At 43.3% G+C, this 25,031-nt stretch overlaps 1 protein-coding gene across 4 annotated transcripts in view; it reads right to left on the bottom strand.

Annotated features, from left to right (window-relative positions):
* The window catches only part of LOC309854521 (uncharacterized protein), a 128,259-nt gene that overhangs the window by 37,715 nt on the left and 65,513 nt on the right, over positions 1–25,031 (bottom strand). For 3 of the 4 annotated variants that reach the window (XM_082713774.1, XM_082713775.1, XM_082713776.1), the window contains exons 2-3: positions 17,143–17,318; positions 6,465–6,517 (exon numbers count right to left, since the gene is read on the bottom strand). In XM_082713774.1, the coding sequence (XP_082569900.1) occupies positions 6,465–6,517; positions 17,143–17,318 (229 nt within the window). Of the gene's footprint in view, positions 1–6,464; positions 6,518–17,142; positions 17,319–19,321; positions 19,638–25,031 lie in introns of those variants that run through there. The other variant, XM_082713777.1, reaches the window with a different exon arrangement.

Genomic DNA, 25,031 nt, shown 5'->3' with positions numbered 1-25,031 from the left:
TGTTAAGATATTACTGGGACACTGAGGCTCATGAGATCCCGAAAGTTGAGAAAGGGTCTCTGCTCTTGAGTCCATCCTGGTCATCACTGACATCAAGATGCTCATTAACCAAGCTGACCTTGCCCATCTGAAGGCCAGTGCTCATAGCACCTGCTCCATCTGTAGCAAACTTGGCCACACAGAAGTGTCCGGTCCCTAGGCATCATAGAGACATCCCGGCAGAGATCCTAGTACCTTTAAGATGCTACCTGAGAGCATATCTTCCCAGAATCAAGGGTCAAGTATTTCTGGGATCCCAACCATTTCCTTCCTTCCTTCACAGCTTCTATCCCCTCCCCTCAGAGCAATCCAGTTCTGTGCTTCTGCCCAGGGTAGCATATCTGAGACCAGTGGTCAGGCACAAGATTCACATTCAAGGTTTTACACATTTTGAATTCATTGACAGAGTGAGAAAATTTGGAAGATTTCACAATCAAAAAGAAAAATCTTTATCATTAAGAGTCTCTTATGGTTTGCTTCTCTCTTTTTCTCCCCCTTCCGTAATATTCTTCTGTTTTGTTTCCTAATTTCACGTGAGTGAAATTATATATTTGTCTTTCTCTGACTTATTCTGCTTAGTATAACACACTGTAACTCCATCCACATCATTGCAAATGGCAAGATTTCATTTCAGCGTACATGTGCCCTTTCAAATCTGTATTTTTGTATCCTTTGGATAAATATCTAGTAGTGTAATTGCTGGGTCATAGGGCAGTTCTATTTCCAAATTTTTGAAGAACCTCCGTACTATTTTCCAGAATGGCTGTACAAAGTTTGCATTCCCACCAACTGTGTTAAAAGGGCTCCCCTTTCTCCGCCTCCTAGATGACACCTGTTGTTTCCTATGTTGTTAATTTCAGCCATCCTGACAGGTGTGAGGTGGTATCTCATTGTGGTTTTGATTTGCATTTCCCTGATGATGAATGGTATTGAGCATCTTTTCATGCATCTGTTAGCCATCTGGATATTGTCTTTGGAAAAATATCTTCCGCCCATATCTTAACTGGATTATTTGTTCAAAAAGAAAATCTTAATTTCTGGATTTTTCCTCAAAGTTGAAAGTTCTGAAACATTAGAACACATGCCTCCATGACAGTGACTAGCGAGAGCCAAAAACTGGCTGCCTCCACTTAGATGGAGCACAAGCTCTATAATTCACTATAGTCTTCACCAATCCCTACTGCTCCTTAGTGTTGGGGTTGACCATTCATTGGCATTATTAATCCCACTTGTTTTATTTCTTATGGTGAAGAGAGTGAAATACTTGAAAATTTTTTTTTTTTACATCTGGTCCACCTGACTAATACAAATGATCTTCCTGCTCCTGGAAGGATTTGTATTTGAGATTTTTTTGGCCTAGACTTTTGATAGTAAGAAAAACCTATCCTCTGGAGAAACAGAAGCCCAAACCTATAGGACACTAAGGTCTGGCTACCATCTTGGGCAGCAGCTCTCAATCAGCGGCAACTTTGCCCTCCAGATACATTTGGCACTGGCATCTAGTGGGTAGTGGTCAGGGATGCTGCTAAACATCCCATAGTGCACACAGATAGTCCTAACAACGAAGCATTATCTCGCTCCAAATGTCACAAAGTTGAAAAACCATGTTCTAGGGAATGGGTTGGGGTAAGAAAGGAGGAGCAGAACATGCTTCTCAGTCATAGCTGGGAAATAATACCTTATTATTTTCTTAATCAGTAATCATATCACAAGTCGATAAGCTGCTCAGTCCAGGGACTTTTTTGTAGGGCAACTCTCATTTAAACACACAAATCTCGACATATTAATTAAAGAAAAATTAATTATTACCTAGTAGTAACACTTAGTCTTGAAAAAAGAAAAGCATTAACCAGACTGATCACTGCCTTCACTGAACCATTAGACTTGGCTCTCAATGACATCTGATCATTTCAAGAAATCAAATTTGCATTAAAAATTGGTGATTGGTAATGATTTGCTACCATTGAGGATAAACAAAGTAATGGGATATATATTATAATGAAATATTCAACTTTAATGGGATTTTAAGTATGAGTGGGTAATATAGAATTACAATAATTTTAATTCATTGAGATTGGTTAGATCAGGAAAGCATTTGTATTATAGGAATTATATAGTTATTTCTTTTTTCTTTTCTTTTTTTTAAAGATTTTATTTATTTATTTGACAGACAGATCACAAGTAGGCAGAGAGACAGGCAGAGAGAGACAGGAGGAGGAAGCAGGCTCCCTGCTGAGCAGAGAGCCCAATGTGGGACTCGATCCCAGGACTCTGAGATCATGACCTGAGCCGAAGGCAGCGGCTTAACCCACTGAGCCACCCAGGCGCCCCTATATAGTTATTTCTAACTCTTATTTATTAATCACAGAGTTTCTTGTTTTCTATACAAGTATGTAAAAACAGATGTATTTTGACATATAAATTTGGTCCTTATAAATATGTTTTATGTGTTAAATTTAAATAAGAGTGTATAAAGATAAACTCAAAATGGATTAAAGACCTCAGCATGAGACAGGAATCCATCAAAATTCTAGAGAAGAACATGGGCAGTAACCTCTTCGACAACAGCCACAGCAACTTATTTCAAGACACATCTCCAAAGGCAAAGGAAACAAAAGTGAAAATAAACTTTTGGGACTTCATCAAGATAAAAATCTTCTACACAGCAAAGGAAACAGTCTTCAAAACAAAGAGGCAACCCACAGAATGGGAGAAGATATTCACAAATGACACTACAGACAAAGGGCTGATATCCAAGATCTATAAAGAACTTCTCAAACTCAACAACCAAAAAACGGATAATCATGTCAAAAAGTGGGCAGAAGACATGAACAGTGTTTCTCCAATGAAGACATACAAATGGCTAGCAGACACATGATAAAAATGTTCATCATCATTAGCCATCAGGGAGATTCAAATCAAAACCACATTGAGATACCACCTTACACCAGTTAGAATGGCAAAGATTAACAAGGCAGGAAACAACAAATGTTGGAGAGGGTGTGGAGAAAGGGGAACCCTCTTACACTGTTGGTGGGAATGCAAGCTGGTGCAGCCACTTTGGAAAACAGTGTGGAGATTCCTCAAAAAATTAAAAATATGACCCAGGCAATTGCACTACTGGGTATTTAACCCAAAGATACAGATGTAGTGAAAAGAAGGATCATATATACCCCAGTGTTCATAGCAGCAATGTCCACAATCACCAAACTGTGAAAAGAGCCAAGATGCCCTTCAACAGAAAATGGATAAAGATGTGGTCCATATATACAAAGGAATATTACTCAGCCATCAAAAAGAATGAATAACCAACTTTTGCATCAATACAGATGGGACTGGAGGAGATTATGCTGACTGAAATAAGTCAAGCAGAAAAAGTCAATTATATGGTTTCACTTACTTGTGTAACATAAGGAATAACATGGAGGACATTAGGAGAAGGAAAGGAAAAGTGAAGGGGGAGGGATCAGAGGGGGAGACAAACCATGAGAGACTGTGGACTCCCAAGAAACAAACTGAGGGTTTTAGAGAGGAGGGGGGTGGGGGGATGGGTGAGCCTGGTGGTGGGTATTAAGGAGGGCATGTATTGCGTTGAGCACTGGGTATTGCACATAAACAATGAATCTTGGAACACTGAATCAAAAACTAATGATACATTTTATGGTGACTAACATAACACAATAAAAAAATTTAAAAAGATAAATAAGTGCATTCAGTTAAGTAAAATACTAATAAATTAAAAAGGGAGAAATGTAAATAATAACTGAAAGAGATATTTCCAGCAAATGTAGCAATGTCAGAATAAATGTATAGTTTCTCAAGATGACCAGCTTGAAAGGGGCAATAAATATTTGTTTTAATGTGTAAATTTTGAATCCTCTGTCAGTTTATAAGAACAGCTTCCCAATTCCATAAAAAATTTAACTGAAAGAACGAATTCATTACATTCTACAGAAATAGATTTAATGACACCTCTGCTTTTCATAATAGTTAATAGCTCTCACAGTGCTTTCATGTAGATTGCTTCACTTAATTATTTGGCAGTCTCAGGTAGGCACCATTTTTCTGTCAGTAGATGTAAGTAAGAGTCAGCTCAGAGAGGCCCAAAGCCATGCTGACTTCAGTGGTAAGCTTGGAGGTGGGGATTAGGGGAATTGCTAACCTTTTTAGTCTGCTAACTTAAAAATATATTTTTGGGACACCTGGGTGTCTCAGTCAGTTGAGTTACTGACTCTTGATTTCAGCTAAGGTCATAATCTCAGGGTCTTGAGATTGAGCCCCTGTATCAGGAGCCTAATTATTAGTGATATTGAGCATCTCTTCATGTGCCTATTGGTCATTCATATATTTTCTTTGGATAAATGTTTAGTCAATCCCTTTGCCCACTTCTGAACTGGGTTGTTTGTTGTTTTGTTGTTGAATTTTAGCTCTTTACATATTTTGCACATCAGGGATGTGATTTACAAAGATCTTCCATTCAGTGGATTGCCTTTTTTTCCCCCCTAGTAGACTGCTTTTTTACTCTGTTGACAGTGTCTTTTGATGCACAAAAATTTTAATTTTCATGAAGTCCAATTTGTCTAATTTTTCTTTTGTTACCTATGCCGTTAGTGTCATATCCAACAAACCAAATCCAGTGTAGTGAAGTTTTTGTCCTATGCTTTCTACTAAGAGTTTTATTGTTTTAGATCTTATATTTAGGTACTTGATCCATTTTGAGTTAATTTTTGCATGTGATATAAGGTAAAGTTTTAACTTCATTCTTTTGCATGTGGATATACAGTTTTTCCAGCACTATTTGTTGAAAGAATTTTTTAAAAAAGATTTTGTTTATTTATTTGACAGAGAGAGATCACAAGTAGGCAGAGAGAGAGGAGGAAGCAGGCTCCCTACTGAGCAGAGCAGAGAGCCCGATGTGGGACTTGATCCCAGGACCCTGAGATCATGACCTGAGCCAAAGGCAGAGGCTTAACCCACTGAGCCACCCAGGTGCCCCTGGAAGCTGTTTTTAATGAACACCCAAATGATTCTCATGTAGCCATGTAGAATTCTCATTTGGAAATCACCGGGGCAAAGAAAGGAGCATTGGTAGTTGTGCACTTAGAAAGATGCACATATTTTTTAAAGAGCTTGCTATTTAAGAGAAGACAAGAAGATAATTTTTGTGAAAAGGAAAAATTTTTGTAACATGAAAAATTGGGTAATCAGTTCCATGCATCCAAATATGTCTGCACTGTATTTGCTTCAAAGAGGGCACATACAAAAAGAAATTTTTCTAGGATCATTTCTCCAACAGTGCAAGTTGGTCCCTATAATGGATAGCCTATCCATTAATTTAATCTTAAAACCTGTTTGGATGTGTTGAAGTAATTCTTTAGTTAGTATCTTTGGTCAGGTCACAGAGACCTATGAAGTTAAGGTCACAAACTCATCTCTGGATGCACCAATGAACTATGTTGTTTCTCCGGTCATGCCCAGTCCAAGTGCCCTACAGACACCAAGTCCTTGCAAGCCTCTCTCTGATGGTGGCATCATGGTGTTCTGTCTACTGGGTTTTCTAGATATTACCTTTCTGGGCTCCAGCAGTGCCCATGCTCTTTTTCCCCACAGTCCCAAATGTGTTTCCTCCCACAACCCTATGCCTTGACAACCAGAAGGAACCTAGAGAAACTTCCAAAGGACTTTGCCAACACTAGGCAAATCAAAAGGGTAAATGTCAACCACGACTACAACAGTCCTTATAAACTCAAATTTTAAATGATTGTGCTATTTTAACGCTGTCCCTTACTGTTTTGTTTTGTTTCTAATTAGTGTTTTTCTGTTGCCTTTTCTCCCCTCTCCTGCTTCTATACCAGGAAGCTGAGCAGAGCAGCCTGTCAGGAAGGGCTGCTTCCTGCTTGAGTCCTCTTGATGAGGAAAGTCCTGTTCCCAAATTTCTAAGTGCGTTTGAGCCCCCAAAGGATAGCCCATATGAGAGTGACTGTCTGGTAATTGAGCGAGCAGATGGTCCCCAGCTCAGGAAGAACGGCTGTCCTGGGCTTTGTCACTTTGTTGAGAGGCAGCTGTATGTTTGCTGGCCCTTCCTGTCTGGTGAGGGAGGGAAGGAAGGAAGGAGCAACTGTTCTTTTTCCCTCCAATTGCACCCAAACCTGTAATACACAGGGCTTTCTCCCAGAGTGACTCAATTTCAGGTGTTCAAATACACTTATTTAATGCTGTCTATTAATTTTAATGAGTTAGACAAATGATGGTGGAAAGACACATAATTCTCTAATCAATTAAATGGATTAAAAATGTAATAGTCTAGACTATGCAGTAGGTGTTTATCAAATGGCAGCTGAAGTTAGCTGGGGGCACCAGTGGTGTTTGATATAATGCTGGAGCAGAAATACCTGGATTTGATGCCTTTTGGTAGGGCCACTTACCTGTGTACGTTTGAGGTGATTTCCTTGACTTCTCTGAGCCTTGATGTCTGTATCTGCAAAATGGAAATAATATTACATGACTTCTAAGTTTGTTATAAAAAGATTAAATAAAACATTATACAAAAGCATCTAACAGTCTGGCACCTAGTAGGTATTCAGTAATAATAACTCATGCATAATGCTACCTATAGACAGTGTTTTACACATCTCACTTTATTTAATCTTTACAAGAACTCTGTGAGGCAAGTAGTGTTAAGATCCCCATATTACAGATGAGGAAACTAAGGCACAAAGAGGTTAAAGAAGCTTGTCCAAGGTGCGGGGTGGGGAGTGGCAGAGAGAGAGGGAGAGAGAGCATCTTAAGCAGGCTCCATGCACAGCAAAGAGTCTGACTCGGAGCTCAATCCCAGGCCCCGAGATCATGACCTGACCTCAACCCACCGAATCCCCCAGGGGCCCTCCACTTTGAACTTTTAATACATGTTTGCTTTCCAACCACCCTGACCATGACTATAAAATGCAAAATTTTAGGACTTTTCAGGACACACAAAAGCAGATGCTTGCTCAGACATCATGACACACACTATAAACTGAATAATATGTCACAGGGGCATCAGGGACTTGAGTTATTTTGGCTACTGTGTATCTTATTAAGTCAAATGGCCAAGGTCAAAAAGTCACGTGGCTCTTGTTTTCCTGTTCTGGGACCTTGGATTCTGCACCTTTCCCTTCCCTTTCCCCTCCTGCATCTTGGTTTCAGGCAGCCACCTTGCAAAACATATCTCTTAGTCACAAAAAAATAGAGGATCAGAATGTGTGGATGAATCCATTCAGACTCATCACTGCTAGAGACATCTTTATAGACAAAGAATACATTATAGTAAAAAAATGGGACCCTTTCCTGACCCCTACCTCTCCTTATAAAAAAGGGTTTCAGAAAAATCTGTTCTGCTCACATCATCTTTTGGTTTCCTTGGGTTTTTTCGTGTGTGTGTGTGTGTGTGTGTGTGTGTGTGTGTGTGCGTGTGTTTCCTGTGACTGCCCTTCTATCATAACTTTTGTTTGGGGCATTTGGCATTTGTCTATGATTCATGAAACACTGAAGAAAACTCTGGCACTTATTTCAGGGTTACTTAATAACTATTAAAATCAAGTGGAGTTAAAACAGGATTTAGGAACTCAAAAAATAAAGCACAACATCTGGCTATCCCTGCCTATTTCCAAAATTATGTCTCATGAAAACTGTTCTCTCATAAAATGTCATTATAGCAAATTATCCCAATAAAGACCCCCTCTTGGGAGAGAGCTGAAACGAGCCATGCCAGATTTTGGCAAAGCTGGATCTGTATCAGGCAGCTATACGCTTCTAAAATTTTATTGTGAAAATAATCCCATAGCCCCAAATGTACTGGTATAAAATAACAACAAACACACAGTCCTCATAACAACTGGTTAATGTCTAAGCATGCTGAGTGTTGCGTAGAAAAGAAAATGGATCTAATGGAAAATTCTGATTAATGCCAATTTTGAGTCTAATAAAGTTCCTTTGCTAGCTGCCTAAGTTATTAAAATTTAAACTTAACCTCTGAGCCTTTGGTTTTGGAAAAAACACTTCTATGTGGCCTTTTTGAAAATACTGATTCTGAATAGGTGCTTTTTGAAGTTTTTTTACCTCCCCAAAGTCTTGGTTTTCTAGCCTGTGCTGTCGTGGCCATTTGTCCTAACTTCTTATTGGCTCTTGAAGCTGTACTGCGGTATGCTTTTTCTTCACCATTATGATGAGACAGGATTTTTTTTCCTTTTTTTTTTTTTTTTTTTTTTCTTTGAGACTGGATTTTTTAAGTGCTCAGACCCATCTGCTCTGAAATGGCCTAATGGATGTTATGGGGAATGACTCCATTGCTTCAAAATGCTTTAATAAGTATTTCCCTTGTAGGATCTAGGAGAACTCTTAATCTTTTTTTTTTTTTTTTAAGATTTTATTTATTTTTTCATGAAAGACAGGGGGTGGAGAGAGAGAGAGAGAGAGGCAGAGAGAGAAGCAGTCTCTTCACAGAGCAGGGAGTCCACTGTGGGACTTGATCCTGGGATCCCAGGACCATGACTCTTAATGATCATGTTTTATTTTTGGTCAATAACTAAGTAAACAAGAGCAACACAAAACTCTGTGAAAGTAAAGGAAGAAGCTAAAGTAAGCACAGATTTAAATTTTTAAAATCCATTATGTGTCGTTGATCTCACACCAAAATGATTTGCCAGAAATTCTTTTAGAAATGGGAAAGAATATATTTTAACTTTTAAATCATGTTTGTGGATGTTTCAAAGAACTTGTTCCCAGATGGGAATCAAGAAGAACCCTTTCTCCTGTATCCGTAGAGCTCAAAAACTATCCTCTCTTTGTACACGATCCTAAGTCTCAGTGACATGGTCGGGCGGAGTGTGGAAGGGACCACGACAAAACAAGATCTAAGTGGTCCAACAGGCGTATCTTAACTGAACCCTTCTTATCAGTGAGCATCCCTGCGAGTCGATAAGATTTACTTACATCTTGGAAGAAATTCAGTATTTCTCCTGCTCTATGCAGGGGGAAAAAAAAAAAACATCTCTGAACAAGTCCTTGGGAGATTGCCTATGAATAAAATAAACTCTCGTTAGTACATAAAGTCAATGCCATGTATTTTAGCTGCCCAAGGACTCTCTGGTTCTTGGCACTGCTCTGGATCATTCAAACTACAGTGTAAGCGTTGGAAAAAATGGTCATTGGTGTTAGTTAGAAAAGGGTTCAGCCCCATCTCAGATACTGCTCACTGTGTGGGGTGGGCAAGTCTCTTCCTATCAGCAAGCTCAGTGTCCTCTTCTGTATGGCCAGGGTGATAGTGTCATACAAAGCTCACAGGACAGCTGTGTCAGTTCCATGAGAAACGACATGAGGAAGCACCAAAAAATATCAATTCTCCTCCTGATACTCTTCCTTCTGAACAAGTGAGGTAATCGTGTGTTTGGAGTCCCAGTGCAATGATGTCGGTTAACAAAAGGGTTAAATTGGCATCATTAATGTCCGTGCCAATATGTGCTGTGCCCCTGTATAGCAGTGTTACCTCCTTTTGCCAAATTTACCACAGAGGCAAATGCCAGGCCCAGGTTGAATGTCTATTCCTGAACCCACAGTAGGCAAGATATGGCCAAAACCATGTTCCTGTTGGCCTCTGCCTCTGTCTCCCACCCGGCTGAGCACAGCTGGGGAACTAGGTTGGAGTTCTATGACCAATCTGCTTCATCTTTCAGCTAACCTGCGTGGCTGGCCATGCTGAGTGAAGAGCCTTTCTCTTCACTACCAAGTTCTCATCCCTGGGGACTAGAGGTGGTGTCAGTCTGGGATCCATGAGGAGGAAGCTAGGAGGACAGAGCTGCAGGAAGGGGAGCCTGGTGGTCCTGCCACAGGACCTCCAGCATGCTCGTCATGTGCTACACACCGGGCCCAAGGCTTTACTGACATATCTGAAGTCACTCTCTTACAAACCCTATGAGGAAGGTGGGATCAGTCCCTCCTAGCTCAGAAAGCTAGAACGTATTTTTCCCCCACTGTCACATAGCAAGTAAATGGCAGGACTGGGCTTAAATCTACATTGGCCGATTCCAGGGGTCAGCACTCCTAAGAACTCAACAACTGGAGGAATCCAGAAGTACCATGTGAAAGATGTTCCTAGGTCTTCCCTCTGCTATACTTTTGGGCTGCCGTCCCAGTGTGTATCTATCAGAGTACTCTGCACATTGTATTTTTATTATTTGTTCATACATTGTGTCAGAGCCATCTTACTGATCTTTGTACAACCAGAATCTAGGCCCAATACTGGAGGTCTTTGAACAGTGTTATGCAAATAACGCCTTTTCTTTCGGGTTAAAGAGAAGCAGACTGGAGGATAGAAATCACGGCAGCCCTATTGCTGTCCCCTGACGTTCTGAGAAAGAGTGACATTCAAGGGCCTGTTTAGAAAAGACAAGTGGAAAAGAAATGTCCTGGGGCCTGCATTCCTGAGTCATGCCATGGGCAACTTCTAGCATGAGCTTAGTGGAAGAAGACAAAGATACCAGATTGCCAGCCAGAGTCATCTCTCTGATAAGAAGTCTGCTTTATAACCAATGAAGATAAGCATGTATAAAAGTTAAATTTTAAAAATTAAATTATTGATTAGGGCTCCCATCATTTTCTGTTCATTCCTTCCCAATTAGTGGGAGGGCTTGAAAATTCTGCGAATATTTCCTAAGTTGTCTCCACAGCTGAAATGAAGTGGGAATTTGATAAAGTTTTCTGAGTAACTGGAAGAGAGAGGCAAAGAATGTCTTCTAGGAAATAAAGTCTAGGTTTGGGAGCCTGAGCTTTCTGGAAAGCAAAGTCTATGTCAGTTAGGGCATGATAGCTACATCACACTCAACACACACACACACACACACACACACACACACACACACACACACACACCCTTTTCTTTTCTATAAGCAATACTGTATAACATAGTACTACGTATCTATAGTAATTACTATTATGTATAGTAATATCACTATAAGAATAATACAGTAATATATGGTAATAGAGTCACAGTGCTATAGAATAAAATCTGTTCATTGTAGAAATTTTGAAAAGTCCAGGAGATAAAGGAAAAACAATCATCTAGATTTTCACTCTCCTGGGGAAGGCACTGCTATCAACTGGGGAATTTCCTTCCAGTTTTAGTGTATATATTATAACCAAATATGGATCATACTGTAGACATTGCCTTTAGACAGACTACACAATATTTAAAGATTTTATTTATTCATTTGTCAGAGAGAAAGAGAGAGAGAGCAAGGAAGCATAAGCAAGGGGAGCTGCAGGCAGAGAAGCAGGCTCCCTGCTGAGCAAGGAGCTCATTGGGGGGACTCGATCCTAGGACTCTGAGATCAGAGCTGAAGGCAGATATTTAACTGACTGAGCCAACCAGCCATCCCAAGACTACACAATATTTAAAATATGCCACTCTGGGTGTCCAGAGCTCTTTCTTGATGTGATACAGATGTGGTACAAAACTAACTGGTGAGCTCCAGCTTTGGGAGTTTGGGCATGGGGAAGAGAAAGTTTAAGTGATCCAATCAACAGCCTTAATTCCAGCCTGAACGAGAACTTTCCTGGGTAACTTCACAGCAGTGCTGTAACTCCAGCTCCTAGACAATGGTCTCTGGCTACTGCCGGGAAGGACAAGGGCTGACCCAACAAAGTATAGAAAACTCTGGGGAATATATAATGACAAATGTTTTAGCTAATACCAATCCACAGGAAAATCGGATTCCTTCCCAACAGGCGCTCAAATGAAGGCTACAGTGCACTTCAGAGAGACACAGTCTTTCAGCACAGAGGGCTGTACTGAGAAAAATGAAATGTCATGGGGTTTGGAACTTAGCTATAAAATGTACACTGTTGATAATGGTTTCTCCCCACACTTTAAAGACATAAGTTTGTACAGAGAAGGGGCTGGACTAGTTTACTAAGTGCAAGATCGAGAGCCAGAAGCTCAGATCAGGCCTCTCCTGCTGGCTTAGCATGCCGTCCTCATGCGGTCATTTCTCAATCTCTTTTCCAGAAAAGCTGTCAGGTTGACAAAGTGATCATTTGTGGGTGGCTTGTTTCTGGGAGAGTAAAGTTTTGGGGTTTGGTCTCTTACTGCGTGAGTTCCTCAAGGCTATTTCCAGATAGCATGTGGTTTTGCACTAACACAAGGTGAAGTTCGTGGCTGAGCACTATGGGGAAGGTTTTGGCCAAGGCATTGGTCATAAGACTGTTACGGCTCAGCTAAGCAATGCTCAGCTTTCTGAAACTTTCTCTGAGAAATGTGTGCTTAGTGTTGGCTCAGGAAAGCTTTGTATAAAGAGAAAGGCCACTTTAGCACCAGCCCCCAAAGCAGACCCTATTAGTGAGGGAGAGGAAGAGGCTGCAGTCCCACCATCTCCTGGAGACTGGCCATTGGAGACCTCGGATTCTCCTTTCCCAAGTCGGGCTTGAAGCAATGTCCACAAATGAACAAAGAAAATCATCTGCTCTGAGCCAGCGTTTCGGTCTGTTACAGATGATGAAAAATGTGCTTGAGGTTTGGAGTTGGGGAAATGTGTTTCTGTTCACTCAGCTCCCATTATAACCACATCTGTTATCAGTACAACAGGCAGTGTTCATATTAATAGGCACCACTTTCTGAAACCCATGGTTCTCCTCTGTGATGTTTTGGCTGAAAGAATTAAACAGAGAGGGCTGAGAAAAACCAACTCTCCGGGCTGGTGATACTGCCCCTTGGATTCTTCTGGAAGACTTTAATTCTGGGTCTTGCTTGATTCATATTCTCATCATTGAAGAGCCTAATCTAAGAGTGAATCGGGATAAAAAGCTGTCCAGTCTTTAGTTCCTGGCTTCTTGAACAGGCTACCAGGTTTGATCAATTCAAAATGTCCCCCCTTTCCACCATTTATTGCCACAGATGGGCTTAGGTTTTCTTTGACATTCCCTCAACTATTCTATGGCTACATGGTTTACAATAATAGGACCATCCAGCATTACAGTGGGACATGACCTTAGGGATCCCCCAGACTGGAGACTCTCAGAAACTCGACTCATGGCAGGAGGTGACTCTGAGATCACCAGGGGAGGAGAACATGAGAAGAAACCAAGAATATACCTCTGACATACCAAACACACACACACACACACACACACGCACGCACGCACGCATGTGCCTGCACCTAAAGCCACCACTCAACACTTCATTAGAACAAAGGGTGATGTGGCTAAATAAAGTTTGAAACCCTCAGTATATTTTACCTCCTAATTTTACTGGTTAAGAAATAAATTCCCAGAGAAGTTAGTTGACCTACCTAGAACACTTGGTTACTTTGTGACAAAGCCAAGAGCAGAATCCAAGCTTTCTTCCAAGCTTCCATCCATCTGTTCACAAACTTTCCCATACCAATCATTGCACTAATTGCTATATCCAAAAAGACTTTCTTAACAATTTAAACCTATCATATTTATCTGAAAAAATTTTCTGTGAATTTGAGCATCAAGTTACATAATAACTTATCTTGCAGTGACTTTGTTAAAGGCCTTTCCTCATGAAATATCACATTTCTTCTGATTGCACTGAGGAATTTGTGGTAAAGTCATATTACCATTTCAAGTATGTAGAATACATTAACATTTGCAAGTTGCATTTGTTTTAAAAGCATCTTTGTAGTTTGTGTTAGCAGGGTCATAGTTGGCACATATTTAACTGTATAATACCACTGCGTATTAAGTTTCTTTCAATGAAGGCAACATTTTCAAAATGAACCATTTTTTATGAATATGCTTTGTACGGTCATGATATGCTGTACACTAACCACATTATTTTATAACCATCTACTCATGTGTCTGCTTCTCCCAACAGACTATGGGCTGCTTGAGGGCCGCAATGGCCTTACTCATCTCTGTATCCCCACAAGAACTCAGAATGGGTTCTCGATAAATGTTGGGGGTGAGGGGTTGAATCATGCACAACACCTCTCTACTTATTTTTTTTCTGACAAGGAAAACTTTATGAAAGATAGTATCCCCTGTTGAAACCAATCCTCCTAAAGTGCAATACAGTATCACTGGTCTTGAACAAAAGGGTCTTATGATTAGCTTTTTTAGACTGAGACCAACCTGGGGTGCCCGGGTAGCTCAGTCAGTCCAACCCTTGGTTTCAGCTCAGGTCACGATCTCAGAGTCGTGGGATTGAGCCCTTCATTGGGTGCTCAGCTTGGAGTCTGCTTGTCCCTCTCCCTCTGCTCCTCCCCCTACTCTTTCTCTCTCTCTAATAAAGAAATAAATCTTAGAAAAATATATATTGCAACCAACTTTCTGAATGAAATTTGTTTAAGCTTTGAGGGAGATGGAAGAAAGTACAAAAGGTTTCTCTACTATTCTTCCTCTTTCCTCTAAGTATTTTGACTGCAAAAAAGAAAATCTAGCAGTTTATTCTTTCAAAACTTGTCTTCCCTAGGGAAACTATGATACATACGGACCACTCTTTTAGGATGGACATCTTCAAGCATGCAGAGAAGTTGAGATAACAGAATAATGAACATCCTGTACCATCAAGCAAATTCAATAATTATCAACTTTTTACCACTCTCATTTCATCTGTCCCACATCCGCTATTTAATTTTTTTATTTTTTATTTGACAGACAGAGATCACAAGTAGGCAGAGAGGCAGGCAGAGAGAGGAAGAAGCAGGCTCCCCGCTGAGCAGAGAACCCGATGCGGGGCTCGATCCCAGAACCCTGGGATCATGACCTGAGGTGAAGGCAGAGGCTTTAACCCACTGAGCCACCCAGGTGCCCCCCCACATCCACTTTTTAAAATTATGTTAAATTAACATGACAGGATATTAAAACTACCACTATGTGAACTATGACCATATTGACAATGTTTATATGACATAATATATAATGATAACCACTCAAGTAACAAGTAGACAATGACCATAACTATATAAAATAAGTTTAACAAAGATAGGAAGAAAACCTGGAATGTTACAAATTGTTCATGTTTGGTATCTTTGTTCAAAGTCTTATTTTAAAATATCTCTTATAAAAGCATTCTAATGTTTCATGCTCATTATAATATGAAAAGTTTTCCAACTGTCGGTTGCTCCAAAATTTCTATTTGCCCCTAATGGCCATTCTCTTCTAACTCACTAACAGAACTGCCAATTTTCACCTGGGGAAAAGGCCATCTGGAATATAGACTGCATTTCCCTGCTCCTTTATTGATAGATATGGACATGTGATTAAGTTCTGGCCAGTGAGATGTAAGTGAAGACATCATATATAAATTTAAGATGTCCTTAAATGCTCTTTGTCCCTTCCTCCTCCTTGTTGGTTGTAATACAGATATGATGGCTGGCATTTAAGCAGCCATCTTGGATCATGAGGTACTCTATACCAAGAATAGGAGGGCAGTGAGAGGGCTAGATCCCTAATTGCCTTTATGACAATATCAGTTCTGGACTACCTCCTCCAGACTTCTCTCATGTGAAAGAGAAATAAATTTCTATCTTATTTCTTAGGCTTTTAGTCTTTAAACTTTTTTATTTAAAGAAAGATATTGCTAATACACTTATTGGTGGTTAATTTACTCATTTTGTTCTAAACACAGAACCTTGGCTGTAGTAATTTCTAGTATCTTATATTTGATCTTCAAAAGAAACAATTTATTCTTAACTGTATCATTAAAAAATACCTAACAAATCTGATGAAGTCTCTTAAAATGTAAACTCAGGTTAAGGACTAACAGCATCCTAAACCATGTGTCCTTGCAAACAGATACACAGAAAAGCCATCTGGTAGATCATGTCTTTCTGGGTCATTTGACATCCTGAAAAACCTTTCCCGTTAGTAGCATTATGTGAAAATATAGTTGCCCTCCAAGATTCAGCCAGAGTCCTTGTGTTAGTCTGCTCGGGCTGCCATAACAAAATACCACAGTCAGGGTGGCTTAAGCAGCAGGCTCTTTTTCTTTTCTCTCCCACAGTTGTAAAGTCTAGATGTAAAGTTGCAAAGTCCAAGATCAAGGTGTCAGAAAATTCAGTTTTTGGTGAGAGCGACCTTCCTGACTTTATAGACAGTTGCCTTCTTGCTGTGTGCTAGGGGCAGGAGGAGTGTGGGTGGAAGGAAGTCCTCCAGGGTTTCTTCTTAAAAGGACATTAATCCTATCAGATTAGGGCCCCATCTTATGATCTCATTTAACATGCATTACTTCCTTAGAGGCCCATCTCCAAAGACAGCCACATGGGGGTCAGGATTTTAACATAAGAAATTGGTGTGAGGTGGGGGGCGGGGGAGGAGGACACAAATATTCAGTTCAAAATGCTCTTTTCTTTCTTTTAGATTTATTTGAGAGCAAGAGAGCGAGCGAGCATGAGCGAGTGTAGGCACAAGAGTGGGGAGAGGGGCAAAGGGAGAGAGAGAATCTCAAGCTGACTCTGCACTTAGCACAGAGCCCAAGGCAGGACTCCACCCCATGACCCTGAGATCACGACCTGAGCCGAAATCAAGAGTCAGACGCTTAATCTATGGTACTACCCAGGCACCCCTGTCCAGAACATTTTTGAACTGTCTCCAGTGTTGCCTCAATCAAGACAAATTGGGGAAGAGCCAAAAGCCGGGAAGAGGGGCAAGAGAGTGAAGCTGCCCAGATCTAGAAAGCGGTTGGGAACAGCAGCTTGCTGCCACGGCCCTGGGCTTCCCCACATTCTCTCCCTCCAGGCCTTTGCAAGCTGCTGCAAAAGACAAAGATCATCCTCCAGTGCATGTATGGTGAGGGTGTGCATCACTGGCCTACCCAGGGTCCTTTTCCCCTTCCCCGGCTGCAGCTCGCTCTCTGCCCATGAGGCATGTGTGGTTTTGCTGCTCCCACTCCAGGGGGAGAACTGGCCCCAGCCTGCACTAATCAGTGTATCGTATTTCCTTGACCACAAAGATGGGCTTGGCAGTGGACACATGACCTCACTGGAATGAATCTTAGTTCCCGGGGGGAGAGGGGGTGCTTTTGACATTTCTCTTTTTGTCAACTCAGAATAAGAGCAAGAGGCTCGAAGAAGGTAGCTATCTTGTCAGCACAGGACAGACCCTTACCTGAGATTATGGGCACGTTCTTGGTGACTTCCAGTACGCCCCTGCACCAGCTTGTGCTGAAGGCAGGCCCGCCTCCAGACTTCTCCGCTGGCTAAGCCAATACATTCCCGTTCGCAGCTCTTGCTGTAGCACTTGTGGCGAGGGTTGCCGGACATAATACAGGCCATCCACTTCACCTTGGAAGTCAAATAAACAAGACAATTTTTTATAAGAAATAGGCTCTGAATATGGCATAGAACATATTTATACTAAAATATTATTTGTTGCTTATCTAAAACTGACATTTAACTAGATAGTCTGTTTTTGTTTTTGCTTTTGTTTTTTTAATTTGCTAAATCTGGCAACCTACTTATAACCAAAATCTATTAGTGATGAATGGACACACAAGGTGTTCATAAGCGGAGACTTGTTTTGGTGAATGTGAGATAGGCGTCCCTTCCTGGGTCTTCATGTTACAGAATGACAAAGCGGGAGGATGTTGCTACCAGCATTGTTTTCAAAATAGAGTGTCCTGTGTCGGTGTTAGCAGAGCTGACATGGGTGGGTTAGTGGCAAGCAGACAGGGTCTGACGTGAGCCAAGGATTAGCAGACAGCGGGAAAGCCCAGACCTAGACATACACAGGAATAAAGACCAAGGTGAAATGTGGTCGAGCCCATCAAAACCACATTTCATTCACTTTGTATTCAACAGTATAGGCAAGAGAAGGAAAGAGAGCAACAAGGAGAGGAGGAAAGCAGCAGTTGAAATGATATGGATGAGGAGGGCGGTCCTGAAGACAAGTGGGGGGTGGGGCGGGAGTGGCCTGTCCCTGGGCTGGCCTTCCACAGTGCCAGTATCTTTCTGGGCTGAGTGGGATTCCGGGTCACAGCTCCAACGGGGATGGTTGAAGTGTTTAACAACTGGTACTCCAGACTGGTGTGCATCTGCTGAGGGCTAGCCGAGGCTCAGTGTGAGCCATTTCCCCCTGAACCATTGACCTGAGCCCTTAACTTGTGCGTAAGAAAGTGGTAAATGAGGCAAGCAAGCAGAAAGCAGGTACCTCCAGAGATAAGAGGTCAAAGAACAGGAGGCACAAGAGGGTGAGAAGGTCAGTTATCGAAGCACAAGGTAAAGCATGTTCAGGGAGCTGCGTGCACGAGCAGATCCTGTTTGCGGTGCTGTGTCCGCCCCTCGGAGCCTTCCCCGTCACACTCTGAGTGCCCCTCTAGTGGAGTTACTGGGAGTCCAGGAGCCCTCCCCTGTGCCTGACTGCTCTGGCCCTCCAGCCTACAGAGTGGCCGCAGCCTCGATTCCTGACTACCTTTGGCTGTCACCAGGCGTCAGGTGGTACCTCCCCTCCACCCCCCCTTTGCTCTGGAGTCTAGCCCATAACGGCCAAACGTACTCTCAGGTTTGAAAAACTTTCGTGTCAGTTGCACATTTCCCAGACCAAAACCCTCTCTAAACCCTCAATGTTGCGCTGCCCCCTAAAAAAAAAAAAAAAAAAGAAAAAAAATCAGTTTCAATCTACAAAAATACACAGAGAACTGGAAAATAAAAAAACAAACAAGGGGCATTGGCTGGCTCAGTCAGTGGAGTATGCAACTCTTGACCTTGGGGTTGTGAATTCCAGACCCACCTTGGGTGTAGAGATTACTTAAAATAAAGTCTTAGAAAAAAACCAACTGACCAAACAAGAAGCCATGTTATTTATGGCTAAAGTACACTGGTTGTGTAGATCTATAGCTGCCTGCTTACCATTAAATGGCAAAGGGTGGAAAATGCTGAAGTACAATGACAGAACTGAATGTGGCCAGCTAGGTGTGGGGACTCACAGGGCAGGTCATATCACTAAAAACAAGGGCCGAGGAGGAGCTCTGCACCAACCAGAGTTAGACCCGTTTCACTTTCCTCTTCCATTGCTAGCCTCTCTCTACTCAGGATGAGCTCTGGAAAAATCCCTGCTCACACAGCCTCTAGCTGGTGGCAAATATATGAAAATTATGTTCTTTGCTCTCTGGTTTGAGGTTTGGTCCAAGCTGTTGTCACCAGCTGTGGTTTTAGTTTCTGGCCTACAGCTGTCTCCTCCCCCAAGCCAACCCCTTACACTCTCCTTCTTGGCGCAGCTTTTATTGCCAAGGCCACATGATTCCTCCCGAAGCTTCCAGCCACAGCCCACAGAGGTTTGGGATCCCGACCTTGACCCTCCCCAGTCCTGATGCTCCTGCTCCGTGCAGGGCCCACAGGGCACGCGATCACCATCAAGGGAAACTACATTCTTCGACCCGGTGCCTTCCCTCCTCAGTGAAACCAGATGGCTGCTCACTCATCTTTCCTCTTCCAGTTCCTCTCCCAGAAAAGAATCCGTGTGACAAACGCAGCAATGAGCACTGTAAATTTTCTGTTTACGTCAAAGAGAAGAGGAGGAGACAATTTAGGACCTACAACTCCAGAGTGAAAGGCTTGAAATCGACCCTGGATATTTCTGTGCTCCTGAATCCTTTTTTTGGTGCTTCTCTCCTCCTCTCCGCCAGAATGCACGCGCGCACGCACACAGACACACACACACACACACAGATACAAGCAGTTCCATTGTGTTCCAGTTTCCATTTTTAAATGGTTTAGCAACCCTCAGGGCCTGGCTCTGGAAGACAGGAGTCAGCCTGTTCGACTTCAGATACGTGGTTGTTTCAAGGTGTAGCTCTGGACCCAGACTGCCTGGACCAAGTCCTAGGTCAGAGGCTTTAGAAGGGTGTGAATTTAGGCAACTTACTTTTCTCTGTCCTCTTCTGTTAAATGGGGGATAATAGTACCCAGCACGGAGCATTGCCATGAGGATCCAATGTGATAATACATAAATCTCAAACCAGAACCTGACTCCCTATACATGCCGTACATGGCAATATAATTCTTTAAGGATTTATTCTTGAGTGACAACTTTTCAACCACATTATCCCTCTGGAGTCTAACCTCCCTCCCAAGTACACTCCTTCTGAGGATGGTCCATGCTCACAACCAGAGGATTTGTGGTAAATAAAAAAATTTTAATTGAAATGTCTTTAAACAAATATTCATTTATATATCCAGTCTCCGTGAAATTCCTCCTCATGACAGCTCGGTTTTAGCTTACTGACTTCTAATCAGTTAATGTCCTCCATTGGAGACACCCTGAAGCTCTTCCCACGCCTTAAATCACAGGATCTCATTCCAGATTTTCCATACAAGCTCTCCGTGTCTCTTTAGTACGTGCCCCACATCAGACCGAGCCAAGGCTCCTGGCTCTCATCTTGCCCCTCCTGTCAGATGAGATGGCACTAGGACATCACAAAAGCCCCTTTACAATTTTAACAGACTCTGGAGGAGCATAGGGACAACACAAGCCACAACACGTTGTGAAGCCAAATGTTTCTGAAGACAGCTCTCCACCGACGCCTCAAAACCCAGCTAGAACGGTAGGGTTTCATCAAGCTTTCTATGTTCCCATGGTAATCACCGTACGTGCAAAGCTTGTACACATATACTAAGACTGAGTGGAAAACATGCTGCACGGAGAGTGAGGAGAGCCAGGTCCAACCCCCAGTCCTGTGGCTGAGCAACTCTGGGGAAGCTATTAATAGCTGCCTGAACCAGAGTTTCAGACTGCATCAGTGTTTCTCAAAGTACGTGCCTCAGGTCACCTACATCAACATTAACGGTTACGCTTTTTTTAAAAAGTGTATATTCTTAGATCCCTCCGAGAACTACTGAATCAGAATCTCTGGGTAGCAGGACCAAGAATCCCACGGTTACCAAGATCCTCACACAGTTCTTCAACACTGGGAAATCGGAGACTCATGGGGCTCTAAGGTCGGTATCTGGAACAGTAGACTTCCCTGCTTATTCATGCAGATTGGAATTTGATTTCTTTGGACCCAAAGAATCATCACAAAATGAGCAACCCCAGGAGAAATATGTTCTTCAGAATACTCTCTCATTAACGCACACTTACCCGGCACTTTCTAAGTGTCAGCCACTATTCTTGGGATAGATCCATCAAAAAGAGATAAAAATGCCTTTCCTCGTGGAGCCTACATTCTAGTGTACGAGAGCAGAGATAATAAGCTACTAGTATATCTAAAGATAGGTGAATTTTATAGCATGCTAGATGGTCATAAATGTGGTAGGGTAAAAAATAGAGCAAGACGGGGGGAGGTTGCCAGATGAAGAGATATTAAAATTTCTTCTAAATTATATGTATCTGCAAAAACCAACTTGTATATTACAAAGGCTTGACAGGTAGGCTTATAGCACCTTGGACTTGAGGAATGTAGTAGATTTTGGTACCCCATCCAGATCCCCTTTAGGCCGATATACCCATCTCCTCACTCTCCAAACTTCCCTCGTCTTTACCCACCCCCTCCTACTACCCTGTCCATGACTCATTGACTACTGACGGCCCCTTGCCTCATGGGGTCGACTTGGTGGTGTAATCTGCGCTCCCTGGCTCCCTGAGCTTTTCAGGGATGCCACACCCTTCTACTCGTCCTCCTGTCCGATCCTGCTTCCCTCACTCCCCTTGTCCTGGGAGCAGACTCTGCAAATCACTTGCTCAAGAATCTCTGTTTCAAATTCTGCTTTTCTAGGGAAGCTGGTCTAGGGCAGGCCCCAGCTGATGGGATAGGAGAGTCACTTGAGCGGACCAGGAAGACTGAGGGTTGTTATGACTCACTCTCCCCCAAAACTTCATTGTTCCATTTTCATCCTCAATTTATATGTAACATTCAGAGACTTTTTGGGTGCCTGATATCGCCCTGCAGAGAAAAGCAGTTGAGGTGCGATGTGCTTACGGCCTGGTGGCTGTCCTTCCATCCTCTCATTGCTTTACTTCTTTGGTTGGACATTTCCCAAGGGTCAACAGTGTGGCTGGGCCGCACTGGCTCCAGGAACAGAGCACAGTGTGAGGGCCTTAGCCAACATCCTATGCTAGGACCCTAGTGTCCCTTTTCTGCCAAATACCTAATACTTGAAAGTGACCACACATTCTGCACTATGGCTTAAAGATGCCTTAAAGATGATGTTCATAGAACTTTCTCACCAGCCATGCTTTTTTAACTTTGATACATCTCTGTTCAAATAAACAGCATTCCCACGTTGAGCACCTCTTGGAAGCATGGAAAGGGGGGACCAGGGCAGAAGGGCTCTAGGCAGCCGCACCAGCAGCATGCTCTGATTGAGAAGCTAGGAACACAGGCGCCAGTGGTTTTCATCCCCAAAACAAAAGCCCCGCTTCTCCTTTATAAAGAGTCCACTTTCCACATTCACCACATCAGAGACTGATTTTCTTAAACGCTGCTGATGGCTGCTGAAGCAGACATTCTTCCCAGTCTTGACAGCATAGACATTCCTCAAATTTTTGCAAGCTGAAAAAAAAAAAATCTTGGGAGGTTTCCCTCTAGAACACATTCGGTAATAGAACTTTTCTTGGCTCCTGGCATTCGGTGGGGGCGACATGGAAGAAATAAAAGGGGGCCCATCCACAGAAGTGAGCCGGGGGCCTCCAGGGTGAGGGCTGACTTGCCTGTGGGTCTCAGATGGTGGCGGCTCTGAGGCTCTGAGGCCTGCGCCCAGAAAGGGGGTGGTAGGGAGCTCCTCCAGAGAGAGAGAGAGAGAGGGCTGAGCCCCGCCCTCGCTTGCTCTGATTGTCAGAAGCTCCGTGAATGCTTTAGGAACATGACTTCCAACTGATGAAAGAGAACACATACTTTTGCATCCATAAAGGGCTCAGGTCGTGGCACCCGGATGTGGAGAGAGGAGGCCCCACTGGGAGCCAGAAGGGAGAGCCTGCCGCTGACTCAGACTCACGGCTGGGGTGTCACGATTTCAGCAGTGTTCCCGCAGGGAGGGAGAGCGGCTGTGATACTCACAGACCCCCTCTCTCCTACAAAGGAAAGTGCCTTCCAAGCTCCTCTTTTCCCTTCCACCCCCACGTGTCTCCTCACAAACAAGAGGGGGGCCTAAAAGGTATTGTTCAGCTAGCACAAGGGATCTTGTTGAAACACAGGATTTGATTCAGTAGCTCTGGGTGGGACCCAACTGTCAGTGTTTCCAAGAAGAGGGCAAGGGGTTCCAGGGCTGATATGGTCTCTGAACCACCCCGGGGCAGCAGGGACCGAGCAGCCTCAAAATTTATTCACACCGAGGGGAGGAAAGTTGCCTCATGTGGCCATTACATTGATGAAGCGTTTTAGGGTGACAGCAGATCGTCACTCTTATCCCTGGCAATGATCCCAGGACGGAATGCTGCTCTCAGTATCTCTTCTTGTCCCCTTACCCATCACACCGGCAGGCAATATCAAATGCTCCCGCCGTGGTCCCTCCTGCCTCCTGTGACTGCGCCCAGAGCTGGCCCCTGGAAGAGAACATTCAGGAGATACAAGGCATAAAATGAAACCTTGCATTCTGCCTCATCTCCACCTCCAGTTGTTATAAGCGGCTCAGCAAGACAGCCTTTCCTCTGCTGTGTGGAGGGTACCCTGCGAGAGGGCTCGGCTCCTCCTCTCCCGTGGAGTGCGCTTTGCATTAAACAGCCACTCCAGATGAAAGGCCCATTTGCTCCTCAATTGCATAAATTGCCATTTCTTTATTGCTCTCATCACAGGAGCTGCCCTAAAATTGGTGTGAAGGGCTCCCAGTCTGCAGGCTCTCTTGTTTTCTGAAGCTGGCTCATTTTTCACAGCTCTTGAACTCTCCCTCTCCATTCCTGCCTGCCAGAGTGGGCGAGACAGCAGAGGACAGGGTCCGGGGTGTGGGGGCGGGGGAGGGGTGTTGCTAATTAGCCCTGGGCCCAGAGCAGCCCTGGCGAGAAGCCACGGGATGGGAGGTCTGGTCAGGAGGAGCCCAGCCCGGGGTTGGTGTGAGTGATGACTCAGGGATCACAAGAGAGCCCGAAGAAGGTGCAGTTTGGGTAGCTACCAATATCTGGCTTGAGTCACTGAGGGATGTTTACTATATTATTAGAAAGGAGGCTGAAGCCGTGACGATTCCTAAATGGGGAAAGACAGGTTGACACAGACATGAAAGCTGTCAGGTCAGAATGAGGCACGCCTGTCAGCCTTGCCTCCAGATTTTGTTTCTTTGATTCATGCCACAGAGGCATGATCTTTGATTCATACACAGCAGCTGTGTATGCAGAGCGGGGCTCAGAAGCCTCATAGCGTTAATCAGAGTGTGACCCTCCTGGCTTGGGGGGAAGTGGGAAATGGCTTCAGGGAGGAGTAATGACATTCTCTCTCTCTCTCTCTCTCTCTCAGAGGTCACCTCAGCTCACCAAGAGGTCCTAGAGACTGTTGGCTCTGGGACTGACTTCTATGAGGCAGGGCCAGGCTGACAGGTCCTTCCAGAAATTGGATCAAACAACATCCAGGCCTGGACCCCATAGGACCTCCTAGGGGCATTCTCAAGGGTATAGGTTTGGCCTGAGACCCATGCTGGGGGGAAAAAAAAAGCCCTTTAAGTAGCTGAGAGAGATAATATGTTTAGAGAGCATACATCAGCATCCAGCCTTATATAAATACTAGTTGTTATTACTAAGCGATCCAATTGCTCGGGCGGCACCCTCAAACCCATCTGGAACTGAATGGTGTCAGCCTTCCTCCCTGAACCGTAAGTCAGAGTTTCTACCAGTCTGTCATGATCAGTGTTATCCATGTCCCATGAGTTCTTCATTGATCTAAGAGTAAGTATTTCCTACTGATTTTGGTCTTTTAAAAAATAATTAAATCAGAATGGATATGAAGTTGCTCTCTGACTAGTAGAGAAAGTTAGTTACAGCTAGATCTGTGGGAGCTACACACAATTGTGTGTGTCTGCTGGCTATCCCGTGGGGTAACGTGGTTCTGAGCACACATGTGGAAGCCATGCTGCCTGGGT

This window comes from Mustela nivalis, assembly GCF_964662115.1.
Source record: "Mustela nivalis genome assembly, chromosome: 2".
Taxonomy (NCBI): domain Eukaryota; kingdom Metazoa; phylum Chordata; class Mammalia; order Carnivora; family Mustelidae; genus Mustela; species Mustela nivalis.
Note: the sequence above shows the minus strand (reverse complement) of the source record. Positions and strands in the feature narration are given on the sequence as shown.